This window comes from Pyxicephalus adspersus, chromosome 1, assembly GCF_032062135.1.
Source record: "Pyxicephalus adspersus chromosome 1, UCB_Pads_2.0, whole genome shotgun sequence".
Classification (NCBI taxonomy): Eukaryota; Metazoa; Chordata; class Amphibia; order Anura; family Pyxicephalidae; genus Pyxicephalus; species Pyxicephalus adspersus.
The window spans coordinates 142,982,281-142,999,834 of NC_092858.1; the positions used below are offsets into that span (position 1 = coordinate 142,982,281).

Here is a 17,554-nt window from a genome sequence, read left to right on the forward strand (position 1 = left end):
AATAATTCCAATACAATTGATCATTCCATAGTTTTCTTGTGGCCATACTTGCATTTCTTTTTGATGGTTTTGTTGGTATAATATTGCATTCATTCCATTCACATCCCTCTATTGGCATTTAAGGTGTACTGTCTCAACCTGCAAACAGACCCAGAGGAATAAACAAGACCTGGAAGGGGGAAGATCAGCCAGGCAGCATTTTTTGTCCCAACCAGCTCTGATATTTTGTATGCAAATTGGGCTTCCCCCATTGGAAACCAATAATAAGAAAAATTAATTTCGATTGACTAGCCTTTGCTCATTGATTTCTCAGGAATTCCCCATAGCTGCAACCAATGTATAAACAAAGCAAGGCAGTCATCACTTTGGCATCGCTTTACAAAGTCCAGAGTCATGTCACTAGCTGTCCCTTAAAGGTGCTGAAAACTCAGTTTGAAGCTTGCCATCATGAGGACATTCCCTTCCTTAATTGAGTGTTAATAGTTATCATACTTTATGGAGGACAATATTGTCACCCTAGGACAGAAAGTGTTAGGTCTGCAAAATACCTCATCTTTTCCTCCTGTCCATAACCTAAAAGGTTGGTGTTCTGTAGTTCCGAGAGAATGGAAAGGACTGATAACCCTTTTTGACATGTGACTACAAAGAGCACAAGACATCACTTTGTTTTCTACATCAAAAGTCAACAGGGCTGTGAAGAGTAACAAAACCCTTAATTACTCATTCTCCACTCCATTGCATGGTCCAACCATCTTCTCTTCTCTTTGCTTCCTAAAGATGATCTTCGGCCATATTGATTGGCTGTTCCGGGATCCCGTAACGCCTGCAGAGGCACACGGGAGTTCATTTATTCCTGGCACATGCAAGGGAAGACAGAATTGTTCGGTTTCCGCAAAAATTAACAGCTGGGCAGGGATCAGGGAGATAAGAACAGTTATTGCAAAATGGACATTGCTTCCCCCTTTCCCCAATAACCACCTGCCTGAATCTCCCATGCTAAAAACGACACTTTAAAGCTCCACTTCAACCCCAAAATGAATGGACTTTGCAAAATACAGTTGATCTACAGTTGGTCTGCCTGCAATCTGCGTGTATGTGAATGTCCAAATTATGTTGATGTGGCAGCTTGATTTAGCACAATGAAGTGTGCATTTCCACCTTTAAATCCCATTCTGCTTTGAAATTACTCCCAATTATGTGTTGCTGTGCAAGTCGAGCTGTCTTTCAGCTCAGTAAGGGAATAGTTTTTGGTGGATGCTCTTTATAGAGAAGAATATGCTGGTCTTTGTTGTGTGGAGTTTAGCTTGTATTCTATCCCCAGCAATTGTTTGATTTTCCCTTTATGTGGCAGCAGCGGTTGCTTCTTTCATGTTCTTTGTGTTTTTTTTTTTTTTTTGTTTTTTTTTTAGGTTGCATAATTGCATGCCTATGTTAGAATAGGCTCAGCTGCAGAATTTGTCAACACAACTGGTGCACTTCAATAAACACAATGCTACAAGTAAAGTAACAATACGCCGCTGATTAAAGATTTTAAAATAGACACGATTTCTGTGCCAGATTTTATTCGGGGATGGCTAATGGGTTACTGTAGATGTTCACCGCAAACAAAAATGTTTAACTTGCAGAATACTAATATTTTATAGGGGCTTATTTAAAGCAAAGCTGTTGTGGAGAAAAGAAAATATTCAGCAAATTAAAAGAACAGAAAGCTGTGATGGCATAATGTGACAGCTCATGTCAATTATATTTTTTTGAAGATTGCTCTTTGTATTTGGTTATTCATACCTATCAAGTGATTTGAATATGTGAGTGTGTATTGGGAGGGTTCTGTGGTTGATTCTGGGGAGAACGATATGAAAGTTAGCAGTGTGTAAATTGTGCTGTCCGGTGTTAGTTTTGCATGTGTTGTGTCCCATTCTCCCTTTTTTATGCCTTTCTAATATTTAGTTAGTATATTTTTATATTAAAATTATAATATAGTCATGATATTACTAAATAAAAATGTATTTCTTGCATTATATACTTGATTTAATATCCTGAAGCATTATCACTGGGTCTTCAATGCAGGCAGATGGGTTGGCAATGTGCTGTACATATTTTCCTGGAAAGTCTATAATTATAAATGCTGAGTCTCCAAGATTGTAAGGACCAAAATTCTATCAATGAAAGGGGCAGTAAGTCAGAAGAGTAAAGGACTAAGATGATGCTGAAGTTCCTTCAAATAGGAAGTGGGAAAGTTCTATCAGACATGTTGCAGCTTCTAATGCACACTACAAGTAGCTGACACTGTGCAGTGAAATCAGAAAAAAACGTTTTGGTGCAGGTAAGTCTACAGCTGCACAAAGCCAAATTAAGGTTGAAGTTCAGTTTAAAATTAGTTTAAATTCATTTTACCTAATTTTGTTAAATTTTGCCTCATTTGAGAGATTTTTAAGCTTAACCTAAATGAAGGATGAATTGCTCCAGTGATTCCTTTACAAAATTTCTTCGTTTTCTTAACACCTAAGAGGGTCTAACCCTTCTCTTGTTGGTCCAAAATGAAAAAAGGCATGCAAAACTGAGAGGGCATGTGGATGGCAGCACAGTACTACACTGTATGACTTTGGTGTGGGTAGACACTCAGTGTGTAATAGCTTTTTTCCTGTTTTAGTATTTAAATTACCATTTCTTATATATTGTTCAGGCCATGTTTTATATTTCATGTATCAGCTATTTCACATAGGTGCTATTAAATTAAATGCAGGGTGTGACATCATACGAAGCTGTGTGAAATTAGCACTATGCAAACTACAATATGCTAGGAGAAGAAATTCTTGGAAAGCCGTCCTAATAGATCACCACTTACTTCTCGTATAAATGTCCTAGTCCCACCACTTTCTGCCATCAGTGTGTTAAATAAAATCCTCTGCAGTTTGGGTGAAGGATATTCGGTGTATGTGGCTGGCAGTCTGGCTTTTATTATTTGATTCATGTTTTAGGAACATTAATTCAGAATACAGTCCCAGAAGCTATTGACTATCCATTGGCTTAACATTTTCATGAATTAGATCTAAGCGTTATCTGCCCCCAATTGTTTTGTTACAGGTTTACTTCAGCTTGTTTTGTAGTTATTTAATAGAAAAGATTTGGGCTTATTTATGTTTTTTTTTTTTTTTTGTGTCCGTGTCCCTATCAGGTAATTTTCTCTCTGCTTTCTAATCCTGAGATAAGTAGCAATGATCACTAGAACAAATAGTAAGTATAGGGCGGATTCAGACCGCAATACAATTCCTGTGTAGAGTTCCCCTTTAAACATTCAGGTGTCTGAGGTTTATTAGGTCAATACTTCGCCTATCTGACATTGCCAGGTATTTTAATTCTAAAGGTAATGTGTAATAGGTACAATGATATGACATCAATGTGTATTTTTTTTAATCTGATTTTGTAACTTCAATACAATATACAATTTATTTTATTTTTGTCTTTGCCACTCATACAGTTTAACCTATAGGAGTTCCTGCTATGACATCAAAGAGAATTGCCTTCTTGTGTTTTACTCTCAGTCAGAGAATCTATAAAGAATATAAGTTTACAGGTATTAAAATGCATTGCATCTGCTTTCAGGCAACGTGTTTGTTCTGTTACAAGACTTCCAACATTAGTCTTTTAACCCAATGAGCCAAAAATGAGGGCATTCTCTCCCGGCAGGCACAGGCATGGGATTTTGAAATATTTTGAAGTATTTTAGTAAGCCTGGAGACAGTGAAGATCATCTCGAGGGCACCTCTCATGTTTGTTTAACAAGATAGAAGTTAGGAAAGAATAAACAGAGGGATAAGTGGGTATTTCTTCTAAGCAAATGCCAAAGGGTAAAAGAAAGCCAACAAATTTAAGATGTTTGCCAGTAAAGCAATTAAAATATAACTTTTAACCTGAAATTTTAGCAGTTTGTACAGCAATTACTCATCTCTCTGAGGCAAAATGATGTTGTATGTGACTGGCAACTTTCACAGGCATGTGATGGTCTGTGCTAAAAGAATTTCTTTTGAACTGTCAGCTATATGCAGTCTGGTTGGCATCTTAGTTTAAGGGATCTTTTATAGATAGAATAAAATCCTCTTCCTGAGATGTGATAGGTGGTGAATAACTGTGATATCGCTAGCTGCCGAGTTTGTAGATGTATATAATTTTCTCAATTTTTCCCAGCCTACCTTTCTGTACGATGTATATCATATATAGAACCTCTGAATGCAATAAAAATGACTTCATGACTTTAAAGATTGGAGAAATACCCCTCCCTCCTCTACACCCCCCATTAGCAAATTGTCCCAGTAAATTAAAAATAAACCAAACTGTATGGTCAAATGTTTACCTTGGTTTTATGACACATAAGGTTTTTACAGTTCTTCTGTACTGGGAGGATTTTTCTTAAAGTGGAATGAAAGAAAATTGGCAATCAGGCAGGTAATTATTGTAGGTAGGGACAGGGGATGTCCCTTCTGCCATACTGGTCTTACCTTCCTGATCAACACCCAGCTGTCAACGTTTATTGCCAGGGATACCCAGCTTCCTTTGTGCATGCTTCAAATGAATGAGCTGTTGCTCAAAAGCAATGTTTATGTTGTGATAATCCTTGCATGGGCCATATTTGCAGTTATCCATCACATCCATTATTTATTATGCATCAGTTTGCATTCTTGTGGTGTTCTTTGCACTACTGCTGATTTTTAGTTCTAACCGTGCAGATCCAATGTTACTATGAACATGTTTTACATAAGTTATGCAAAGGATAATTTTAATAAAGGTTGGGAGGTGTAGTTCCAGGGCATCTGGAATTTCTAACCAGGTTTAGTTTGTCTGTACAGTACAGTTACAGTACATGTACAGTTGAGTCAAAACATATTTCCTGAGCTGAATAACCTTTCTCAATTCAGTCAATATTCATCTTGTCTGTGGATAACTTTAGTGTACTATTTTAAGGTTGTTTCTGAAACTTTCACCTAAGAACTTGTTATCCTTTGTTTAGTGTAAAATGTAAGCTGTAAACTGCTGTATTGCCATCGGTGTATTGTATTGGGGCATTGGTGTCCTAATTTACAATGCAGGAATGCTGGTCCAGAATTTTACATGATGACTTCACAGAGCTGCAAACTGATGGGCTAGACTGGCAGTGGCACTAAAAGAAGGAAGCCTGCATGAATGAAGCATGAATGAAGGGGAAAGTAAAACTGCCGTCTTTTGGTACCATTGATTAAAAAACAGTGTTTAATTCTCCCATTCATCTTGGTGTGTGGAAAGCTCCATGACATGTGCCCAGAATTTAGCTTTATTGTACATAATTGTCAATTGAAATGACCAGTCCCCTTTGCTTATGCCTTGTGCTTAATTGCTTTAAAACTAAAACTGGCTAGTACTAGAGGTATCCGTACATGAATTCAGGATTTTGTATCAAATATTACTTTTCCGATTATTTTATTTTGGACATTTTAATTTTTTCCATCTGTCTGTAATAATCTACTTGATTTTTTATCATCGGTTGGACTCATGAATAATTTTTTTCTCCATTTATAGGTCAGTAACAGATCCACGAGATGGAAAGAGAGTTGCTCTCAAAAAGATGCCCAACGTCTTCCAGAATCTAGTCTCTTGCAAAAGGGTCTTCCGAGAATTGAAGATGTTGTGTTTTTTCAAGCATGACAATGTAAGTAAAGGTGTCAGTTGTGAATACTGTTGTGGTGGATAAATGGACAGCTGCTTCATTTTTTAAATTGATAATTGCCAACCTCTGGGACCGCACTCACATTTTTGGTGTAAATTTTTTTTGTTCTAAATTTCTTGGATTCAAAATAGTTGGTGGAAACTAGAAGCTGCTTCATCACTATAATTGTAAAGTTCTTTAAAATGATCTGTTCCCCTCCTGAGTATCTTCCAAGATAGATCTACAATTAAAAGTGTTAAGTTGCTGACAAGAAATTGGCTATTTTATTTACAGTACAGCAGTGGGGAAGGTGAGAAGAGCTTTTATTGAATAAATATATATATAGATATAAATATTTGGTATCTTTTCAGATCCAGTTTAGTTAACTGACTATACCTTACAGTACCCCATCTGAAACGCTTCATCACAGTAAAGGCTTACTTTTAAAAGTAATTTGTCCATTATGGCAACTTAAATCTGAACTATATTACCTTCTCCAACGTTTCCCATTGGTAGAGAGGTCAGTTCAAATGACAGGAGAGAAGCCATCGCAAGAAACTTTTGGGAACCAGCTGGTGCAGGCACTCTACACTGTTGTGCCGTCCCCCCAGACAGCGCACTGGCAAGAGAATTTGGAGGCAGATATAGGTGATTATATTTTGCTTCTAATTCTATTGATTAAAAATGGTAAAAACATCAAGCAGACATCAGAAGTGAGAATTCATCCTTCCAACTCATTCACACTTCTTCTGTTAGGTACCATTCATTGTCATTGAAATGTCAACACTTTAACACAACCCACTGACCCTCAATTGCAATGCAGTGCACCAAAGTAGTGCATGTCCTATTTTTGTAAGGTTTTTTGTGCATTGTTGATTGAATAAAATAAATGGGCTGCCTTAATGCAACACATTAACAAGCACCTTGACACAACCAAAACAGACCAGTTTGAATGAGCTCTTAAGGTTTCTGTTGGTAAGTGGAGCTAGTGAAAGTACCTAAATTCGACTTTTGTATCAGCCTCCTATAAAAACCTATAAAACTTTCGAATACGCTGGGAGACTGGAAATGCGTGTTTACATGCAAACGTGCTGATAGGAGTGATGCAGATAGGTGGAGAGAGCAGCATTCTGCTGATTCTTTTACAATCTAGTCAACAGGCTGAGGTTGAGCACAGCACACAAGTATATTCATTTTAAAGCCAAAGAATGTAAAAAAAAAAAAAAAAATTGAACAGTGCAACTTTTAATGATATTTAGAGTTGGGTAAACTTTGTTTGGAGGTAAAGTCTATCACTCTTTTGTTTGTGTTCTTTAATGAAAGCCTTACTCTAGCCTACTGCATTGGAAGTTCCCTTGGTTTTTTTTCCCTGGTGTATGTGTAATCAACAATTACTATACAACTGAACGTTTTCTACTTGGCATAGTCACCCCTGTTACCAGAATTCATATCTTGCCCCATCAGTGCTATAATAGTATACTTTAATAAAAATCCCATTACTGACGCTATCAAAATTGATTTCCAATCCCTTGGAAGCCTGAAAAATAAAGCCTTCACAATGTATTCAGTTGCTCTCATTTTTTATTTATTTGTTTTCAGTTCTTTTCCATCTCCTGATTCCTGTTTTCCCATCTCCGAGCTTCCCAGGCTTGGAGTGTTTCTGTTTGCTTTGTATTATTGACTAGCAGCAGCTGGGCTTTAATTTGCATAAAAACTGTTACATTAACACGTCATTATCCATCATTTTATGAGTGTACATGGAAATGCTCTGACTCCACAGACTTAAATATTGATGACTTTAAATAGGTTGTTATAGCAGGCATGCACGTCATTGGTGAGAAGCTTTCATAGGATTAGTGTTGCCACCCATATGTCATTTGGAAGGCTTGTTGTCATCACTGCTGCAAAGCTTTATCCTCTGCCTTACACAATATGTATATGTCATTTCACTAAAGCCAACATTGTCTCATGAGTTATGTGTGTGCAAGTACCAAACCTGTACATGCCAAGATCACTGCTTGGTGGAGAAGTTTTTCCCTGTTTAAAAAAAAAAAATCAGGAAAATGTAATCCCAAGAAGTTATCTAGTTTCTACTATCCTGTTCTTTCCTGGTACATGTTAGTGTCCTTGGTTTGTCATTATTCCATGACATGTAGTACTAGTTTACTTTGTAATCCGGACAGTGTAATAGGTGCTTGCAACAACACACATCGAATATAAGAGACTATAACAGCCAGGTCTACTGTAGACCAATTATTAAAATATTTTTGACTACTATGAGTTATGTACTTAAAGCTAAAGTTTAATCTGCTCATATTTTGACTTCCCTGATCACAACATTCCCCTTTGCCAATAAAAACTTTCTGATTTTGTTTATCTTTGCATCATCAGGTTTCCGCTTTTCTATGTATTGTTAATGGCTGGTGGGAGGATCAGTTGTGCTGTACACGGCTTTCTGCTTTCTGAAAACATTTGGCCCCCATTTACATACAATATGTTCCGGCAATGGCCACATATAATGCTGAACATCCAGGACCAAATGAATAAAGATCCAAGGAAAGAAAGTGGCAGGTCAGGGACAGTAAGGATGAAGAGACAATAGCTAGATGATGCCAGAGGTTCTGCTGGGAATTAAGATGGGCTCCATTGCTATACAGGAGAGAAGCCTTTAAAATTGTGCTAGATTTAGGGTTAGGCTGCAGTTCAGCTTTACAAATATGATACTGCACTTTGTACCTTCTAAATGCATGAACTATGAAATGTTACAAAAGTAGCATTCTAATTATGAGTTTTTGTGTTACCAATTTGTACATATAAAATAGACCTGTGGTAATGATGGCCTATAAGCCAAAATATGCATTCCTCCACCAAAAAATGCTCTGTTGGTTAAATACAATTCCAGGTTTTCTTTAGTTGTTCATTCTCTTTGATTATTCTTGTAGGCTAACTATTACCGTGGGCAATTTAAAAGAGATGCTAGGGATGTTGTCTTTTATGAGCTCCTTATACATGGAACTTTATGAAAGAATGAAATCTGTTATTAGACAAAAGGTGCGGTCATATAAAATGGCAGCAGGAGCAAAGAAAGGCATTTATATGTGCTTGCTATGCCAAATATTAATGAACATGTTTTGAGGTTTGGAGTGGGCATTCCCACGATTTACTGTCTGAAAACACAACCAGAACCCTTGCTGAATAACTTTGCTGGTGAAATCTATTACAAGATGCAGCATGCAGATTTTTTGTAAATGGGATAATGCAGTTCAGGTTTACCAAGCTAAATTGTGATCGTAGCCGTCTTATATAAATATTATATCTGTTCATTTTGTTCTGATATTTGTTTTAACAAAAATCTGTGAGAACTATAGATTTTCCAGAAGCTCTGCTTTTAAGGCTGGTATATTTTTTTATTTTAATTGACTAAAGCAGTCTTACCCAGCATCAGTCCCCTAATGAGTTGCTAACAATTTAGGTTTTAAGGGCATCCTAATTCATCAATTAAGCTGCATCTTCTGTGTGGTATTAAAACATTTTTGGCTGTCCTTCATGACTGGAGTTGTGCATCTTTAGGGCAATTGCTCATAAGAAAGAAGCCTGCATTGGAAATAGAATTATGAGGAAATTTTTACAGTAATGTAAGGTAAAATAAAAACGCATGACCCGCGCTCAATTTATGCATTGTTATAGACATTTGCTTTCTCAGAAAAGTAGTCACTGTGTGAAGTCCTCCTTTATTGTTCCTTGAACACATATTATTTTCCAGCCTGTGGTAAGAAGTCACAGAACATGTTCAGAAGCTGTTAGATGTTAATGATAGAAGTGCCACCTGTAGAGTAACACTGCAATGGGTGCCATGTGCCAAAAAACGTTCAAAAGTGAAATTTTTTTTAATGATATTTAATATTTAATTTTTATTATAACAGTGTTTCTTGGATTTCTTTTTTAACAAGGAAACCTTTGTAAATTTTCTAAACACATCCATTCTCTAAAAGACAAAAAGTGTATGTGGAGACCATGCTGTTCACCCCCAGTCCTCACTTCCCATTCATTCCAAGCAAATCCACGTGCTGTGGTCTGTTAACACACGGTTACATATTAATACAACTATTCCCACCAGTGACCTGCTCTCCAATCAATGAGAGCAATCATTGCACATTATTTATACCACATACTGATAATGACCAGGATATTTACAGAAAACTGATCTTTTTACATTTATATAAAAATAAATTTAAATCCAAACATTTCACTTCAAGGCTTAGTTTTTAATTTAGGGTGATGATGGTTAACGTAAGGGGTGCATTATTATTCGGATGTTTGGAAATTTTTTTTTTTTGATGTTTTACTCTTTTTTTAATGCTAAAACCCCCAATTGAAAAGTACCAGCACCAGTCTTCTATTACAGAAATATATCTGCTGATCCTGCCAGATATCCAGAGTTCTTGTACACCCCTGATTTTAGTATTTATAGTTTGAATACAGTGGGGAAGATTTAGAGCCTTTATTTTATTTATAAAATATATATTATTTCTTGCCTGGGTCTCACTGAAGAGATTTCCCTCTCACTCTCTGTTTTAGTAACAGTGTCCAAGGGAGAGGAGAGGTTAGAAAATCTGTCTATTTGTAGCTGAAAGTGCAGGAAAAGGCCTCATTTGTATTATTTTTTTAAATTTTATTTAATTAAATTTTTTTATACATTGGACAGCCTTTCGTAACCTTTTAACATTGGCAAACCATTGAAATAACTTCCAGGTCTTCCAGGAACCACTGCTACAGTTATGATATCCATAGCTTATAGTACATTAGTGTGTATGGAACCCCCAGCAACCTTTGGAGGAACCCTAATTGAGAAAGATTATGGTAGTATCAGTTTTTTTTTTATTGCTGCCTTAGCTTTCCTCTCCTAGTAACCTCCATTTCCAAATTTTTTAAAAATTATTCCCAATCATCTGATTTTTTTACATTTTACAAAGGGAGCAGGAAAGGAGTCAGCAGCTAAAGGGAAATGTTATAATCTGTATATGAGCTTTAAAACACATAGAAAATTGAAACCATAGAAGTATATTTTATAGCAGGCATCCTCTTTGCTTCCAAAATAGAATATTGTGAGGGCAGTGGAGGAAAACTGCATAAAGGTTAAAACTTTCACAACTACATTATGTTGGCTGCACATCATCCTACAGTAACTTTTACATTTGACACTGAACATCAGGAGCACTTTGGAAGGAATTTTCACTGTGGTTAATAATTCTCCTATATGTTGGGTACTGCCAGCTCTCTGACTCTTGAGTGTTCTTCATTTAGAATACACAATACATATATTGATAAACTGCAGTAATGTGTGCAGCATGCAGGAGATTATATCTGCTGACCTTGGCATGATCTAGGCAGGCACAAACAAGCTCATATCTGTCAGATTTGGCCATTAATATGAATGAATGACCAAATCTACTGAAGAGTGGGTACTGGAAAATTATAATGTGCTACTGTTTTAATATTACTGCAGCTTTTATTGCTTGGCATTGTTCGTTGCAGGCATGCTGTCTCTTTGGAATGGACTTGTATTATTAGTACAGGAATGTTTTATTACAATACTTTTCTACATAATATTGTTGCTTGGGATCACCCTCCTTCCCACCCTTAAACAAGACCATAAAGTGGTGCAAAACAGCTTTCACAACTTTCAGCAATGTCTCCTGGTTATTACAGCATTTTGTTGCATAAACCTAGAATTGCAGTTCCTGTATGAGCCAGTACATCAGGGATTCTGTGTGTTTTTAAATTACACTTTGTTACTGCTTAATGAGCTTACCAAGAGCTAATGCTCTGCTGTGTTCGGGTGACGTAAGCATTATTTTTACATAACCTACCCTTGTACTATTGTTTCAGGTTACCTTATGCAATGGAAAGTTATTTAGCCTTTTTGTTGTTAAAATACTCTCTTTATAAAATACATCTCATAATCATTCTAGTTCATTCTAGTAGTCCAAAAAAATTGGACGTGGGGCTCATTTACATCCGCAATGCTGTCCACTGCAATCCCAGTGCAAGAATAGGATAATTTGCTTTATGTGCTATGGCCTAAGTTCCGACCAACACACAGAAAACCATTCCTTCTGTAGTGGCAGACAAACAATTTAAGGTTAACAACCCCAAGATCTTGAACTCCTTTCTGCATCCTTCTGCTAAATCCCATGGGACCTAATGAACGACCATCAGGGCTGCTTATGCAAAAAAAAGGGCCCTGTTTGTTTCTTTTAAAAATCTAACCCTTTTAGCTTTTATGGTTGTGAGGTGTGTGCAATGAAGATTTGATGTTTAGGAACACCCCTAATAAAGCATAGGCTCCATACCTAAATGATCATTGTCATGTGACATATCTGCTATAAAGATTATATGGTAAAGTTTTATTACAATTATGTAAACTGACTTTTTTTTTTTTTCTTCAGGTACTTTCTGCACTTGACATTCTCCAGCCACCTCACATCGATTATTTTGAAGAAATGTATCCTTTGTAAAATGTAGGCAGTATTTTTGCTAGAAATAGATTTTATTGTTACATTTCACTTTTTATTGCCTTTGTCTTCCAGCCTCTTAAAGTTAACAAGTAGAAATACTATAGATTTCCATGTCATCATAAGCATTATTCCTCTCCAGCATGCTCAATGTCAACAGCTGTGTTATTAAAAGGGCCTGCTTAAAAGCAGGCATCCGCTGCCTTTCTACTAGAGTTTAATTCATTCTTAAATAGTTGCTGACCCGTGCAGGAAAGTCAGACAGGGTTACAGCAAACTGGTTGTCTTTTAGCAGTTTGTTCCAGATGCAATAAAATTAGGACAATTTTGCCGACTACATTCTTTTGAGTTCTGCTGGAAAAAAGGGAGCAACAAGCCAGCAGAGGCAAGTTTGATTGATTCTTGAGTTGCTCTGTGATTACATTTTTATTTTGTTCTATATTATGGTGTTTAATTGCACAAAGGTCGAATTGAGTCAGGTTTTGTGTTATTTCAGTGTAATGTGATTCTAAACATTGTGTGATGATAGACTGTGTACCACATGGTCCTAAGTCTGTATATATAAATTTGTTTGGTTGCTAGAATTTAGGAGTGTATCTAAACATCCCAAAAGTGTAATGTATTTCAGCATACCAGTCCTTAGATATGGTGGTTGTATTAGTTTTTTATTTATTTTGTTTTTACCCCTTTTATTTTCACTTGATAACCCCCCTATCTTCTAGCTACCGGCCTAAACTCCTCCTTCAAATCCCTCCACAGTTCTTGTCCTACTTACCTTTCTGACCTGATAGAAAAATACTCCCCTAGCCGCTCTCTTCGCTCCTCCATTGATCTACTAATGACTTCCTCTCTCTCAACATGCAGGGCACCAATACTTTTTCTAGAGTTTCCACCAACCCTCTGGAATGGTCTTCCTCAACTATTTGACTTTCTGCTCATTTTAAAAAGCACTCAAACCCCATCTTTTCAAACTTGCCTACCCATCTTCTTCTGCCTTTTAATTCCTCACTACTTTCCACCATTCCATATCCTCTCCCCTATTATGTGATACTTCCCCCCTTCTCTTAGATTGTAAGCTCTCCCCCTGTGTCGCTGTCTGTGTCTTGTCTGTCATTTGCAACCCCTATTTAATGTACAGCGCTGCATAATATGTTGGTGCTCTATAAATTAATGTTTTTCTTCCTCTTTATTTTATGTCTAGGTCCAAACTGTTCTGGTGGCCTCTTCATAACTTTGGAGCAGCCATAGAAATGAACAAGGCTGGCCAGGTTTTTTTTTCTGAAAAAGCTTTGTATTTCCAAGTTTGACCATATAGTGTAGATCAAGGAGGGTGGCTAAAGGAAGGTATTTTCTCCTATTTTTGTAGAACTAAATATGTTCTGTTAACACAACCTTGGAACCTCAGATTTCGGTGTCCATTCTTTTATTTTCCCAAAAACTCAGTAGTTTATTTTAGCTTGGGTATAGGGAGCAACAGCAGATTGAGGTCCCATCTGTAGCAGCAATTACAAATCATTATTTTAAGTGCCACAGCTCGATAAAGAATAATAATTAGGGCTTTTATAATTATTGGTTTAGAAAAGTCTAGCTTTTATGAATTTGCTTTTCTGAAATATGGCAAATCAAAAAGCATTTTTGACACATGCAATTTAATTCATTTTTATTGATGTGTTAATAAGCAAAACAAAAGTATATTTTTATTCCACTAATTTTGTATACAGGAACATTTTTAGTGGTTTTACTATGTTTTGCAATATAGCGATCTTGTGTATCAATAGTCTAGTGATCTTGTGTATCAAAATTCTAATGATCTTTGACTGTCTTTAGAAGTGTGGCTTGTGTTCTTTGGCAAGAAATGGGAGCTATAAAGTCACAGAAATGTAAAAGTCCCCTGTGTGCTGGATAAGAGAATATATCTCTTTCCACACCTGGGATTTTCACAAGCAACTTGTCATATTCAAGCAACACTTGTGGCTCCTTGTAGGTGTAATATCTCCAGTGACAAAAAGCATTTCTGATCAGGAGAAACTCCTGTTACCAATGTGGGGGGAGAGGTCAATTAATGTGGTCTCCATTGTAGTTCAAATAAGATGTTGTATTCATATTTTGTATAAACCTATTTAATTTACTTTCTTAACCTAAGTGGGAGGTGATGAAGGCAGAACTACTGTATAACAAAGATGATTGAATCTTTCCTTATTTTTTATAGATTTGGACATAATAAAAAAGGGTTGAACTCTTGTATTGTATCTATTTAATAGCAACATAGTCATCTTAGTACCAGAAGTGTTAGGCTAAATTCACACTAGCGGTGAGGCTGGGATGCGTTTGCTGCTTCCTCATGCCAAGTCTTTCGCCTCTCGGGGAGAAGCTACATATATGTTCCAGATGAATGGGGGCGACAATGAGTTATACTAGAAGCAGATGCTGCACTTTTGTTTTTGGATGGGTGTGAAGTTGCCCACAGGACTCCAGAACAACCTCCCTCTTCACATCTTCATAACATAGGGAGAGGTGTTCATTACACCACAATGAATACTGGGAACAATGGTAGCGAAAAACAGTCAGCAGAGACTGAGAGCATAGGAAGATTACCTTACAAGATTTTTGGCAATTATTTATTTGTTGGTAAAAAGATGTACTAAATGCTTTCAATTGTGTGTTTAATAGACCAAAGTTGAGCAAATAGCAGAGCTAATTCAAACCGTATCTGTTTTTAACAGGTGGATCAGTAAATAAAAGTATACTTTTTCCTTTCCCATTTTCTGATTATTATCCTAAAGTTCAAATCCCATGGTAGTGAAACATTCCACATTCTTTTACCCTCATTCAGTAAAATGCTTTTGTAACTATTTTTAAAAGGGATTCTATAAGAGCACTCAGAACTTGAGCCCTATGTCACCAAAATTTGGAGGTTAGCTCTTGTTTTTTCTAAATATGTAGTGTGTGATGTTAAATTTTAGTACTTGCCCTTGATGAACCAATGAGTTGCTCATGTTAAAAATGTAACATTCCTTCTGCAGAGCAGTACGTTTATTACTGTAGGTCATTGTAAGCTGTTAATTCTATAAAAGTGTCCAATGTGTGAATGAAAACTCAATTCTTGCCAACAAGATACAGCTGCTCAAAGCAAACTCCATAGCTTAAATTGTACATTCATACTGTAGGATAGTTTCTAAAAGTCACTTTTTTATAGCTAAGGTGACCGTAACTCTAAGGTAATTGCAGATACCGGCATATTGAGCGGTGTACCATAGGGTGAAAGGATAGGGGAAGTCGTTTGAGGGTAGGAACCTACATATGCTGAATCTATGGTGCATTACTTTAAGGCTGCATATACAGATTCAGTAATTGTCGTTGAAAAGGTTCTTTCACAATCCTTTCCAACGACAAAAGACTGAACAAGAGCTGCACATACTGTGCCGTTCTACTCTATGGAGAAGGGAGGGGGAGAACGACGGAGTGGCACCCTGCTGCACTCTCTCCTTTTCACTTGTATTATGATCGTTCATCGTCCGTGGGTCCGCCAGGACGCATCCATGAACGTCGTGATTGAGCGATGAATATGCCAGACTCTCCTCTGATACTGAATCCCTGAAGTGATTATAAGACAGGAATCATCTGACGTGTGTACCTAGCCTAATATATATATGCAACCTTTTTTATGGTAGTATATTTTTTTTTTCCTATATTGGGAAAAAATGATGTCTTTACAAAAAGGCCTTTACAGGTTTTATTGCTGTCTACTAGGATTCACCCTCTCAATATGTACTGTACTAGTAACCACTCTACCATTCACAGTGAGTGAAAATTCTGTCTGACAAAATCTAGAGTCTGTAATCTTTAGTAACTTTGGAAAAAAGAGGAACAAAGTGGGGCACTGAATTTGTTAGGGTAGCAAAGGTTCTCGACCAAGCCTTAAGTAGTGTACAGGGAATGTTTCTCCCCAGGCAGTTCACTGAATAGTGACCAAAAGTGGGGTCTGGCTATGCAAAGAAGTAAGAAGCACCATGACCAGGGAGTATTAGGTCTAGACCAAGTTTTTTCATATTATTTTCATAAAAATACACAATACATTGTGAGGGTTCAAAGGGTCCACCTTCATCAGGTTTTGGCACTGGTTTTTAAAGTGTGTATTGGACTGAACCGTGGGCTAAACATACATTGTGTAAATAAGACAGGCGTGTGTATTTTTACTAGAATTTTGTTGTTTCAACTCCTGCACTTGTGCAATAAAACAAACCTTCACCTTTATTCCAGTCAATCAAGACCTGAACACGGAAAATTACCAGCTTAAAATTCATCGCCAGCTTTGGAGCAAGGAAAGAGGAGTTTAGTTTGGCTTTAAGGAGAATGTATAGTGTTCTTTTCTCTTTAGTATGATTAGGATTTTCACTAATGTTCGGTTTTGCTCAAATGTAATGCATAAGTGTATAACATTGTATGTGTGACTCTTATCCTGACTTTTGAGAAATGTAGATCAGCCACATAGAAGCACTGTGTGCTCTCTATAGTGCTGTATTCTGACCGAAAACCCAGGTTGTCAAATCCCATGGTAATGAAACATTCCACATTCTTGTCAACACTTATTTAAAGCGAGCACTAAACACTTATTCTATAAGCATGTCAGCCCTTTTTTCACACTCTCAATATATATTATTTCTTTGTTTAATAAGCATTTAATGTCTGCAGTGAATGCTCTTGAATATATTGTCTTGCAGTTTAACAAAGCCATTTAACACGGTTAATTATCTTTTAATATTGGAACATTAAAACTGTATACGTAAATACTAATATAATTTTGGGATACAGTTTCAGTATAAAAACAGATTTGTAAAGTAGAATCTCCATCTGTGAATTAATGGAACATGAAAATAACACCATTAAAATATAATTTACTTGGGAAGTACATCATGGTAGGCCTTTGAAATGCTGATGTAATGCTTGTTCTAAGCTAGGTCACTGCACATTTATTATTTGTACATATTTGCATTAGAAAAGAATTAGGTAGCTGAATGTGTATCCTGACTATGCATTGTGCATTTGCCTACATATAGTAGTTGTGTACATCTGTGCAAATGTGATGGTCTGTGTGAATCACATATGGTACATGCCACCCACAACATTTAAAGTGAACATGTCATAAATCAGTCCTAATTTTCTATTTCATATGGCTGATGCATTCCCAGAGATTTCTCCCACACCTTAACAATTTGTAGCTGGTGTAGTTTAATGTTTTAATGCCATAGGGTTAACTCTAGACTTGGCTATTAATCACAGATGGAGAGAGAATAAATTGGCACTACACTTTATATTTACCTCTGCGATGGGCAACAAAACAGGAGGGTGATTAAATAGCTAG

General features: G+C 36.6%; 1 protein-coding gene across 1 annotated transcript in view; it reads left to right on the forward strand.

Annotated features, from left to right (window-relative positions):
* Positions 1-17,554, forward strand: part of NLK (nemo like kinase) — a 104,045-nt gene that overhangs the window by 53,830 nt on the left and 32,661 nt on the right. Inside the window, exons 2-3 of the mRNA XM_072416736.1 lie at positions 5,551-5,680; positions 12,127-12,182. Of these exons, the coding sequence (XP_072272837.1) occupies positions 5,551-5,680; positions 12,127-12,182 (186 nt within the window). The remainder of the gene's footprint in view (positions 1-5,550; positions 5,681-12,126; positions 12,183-17,554) is intronic.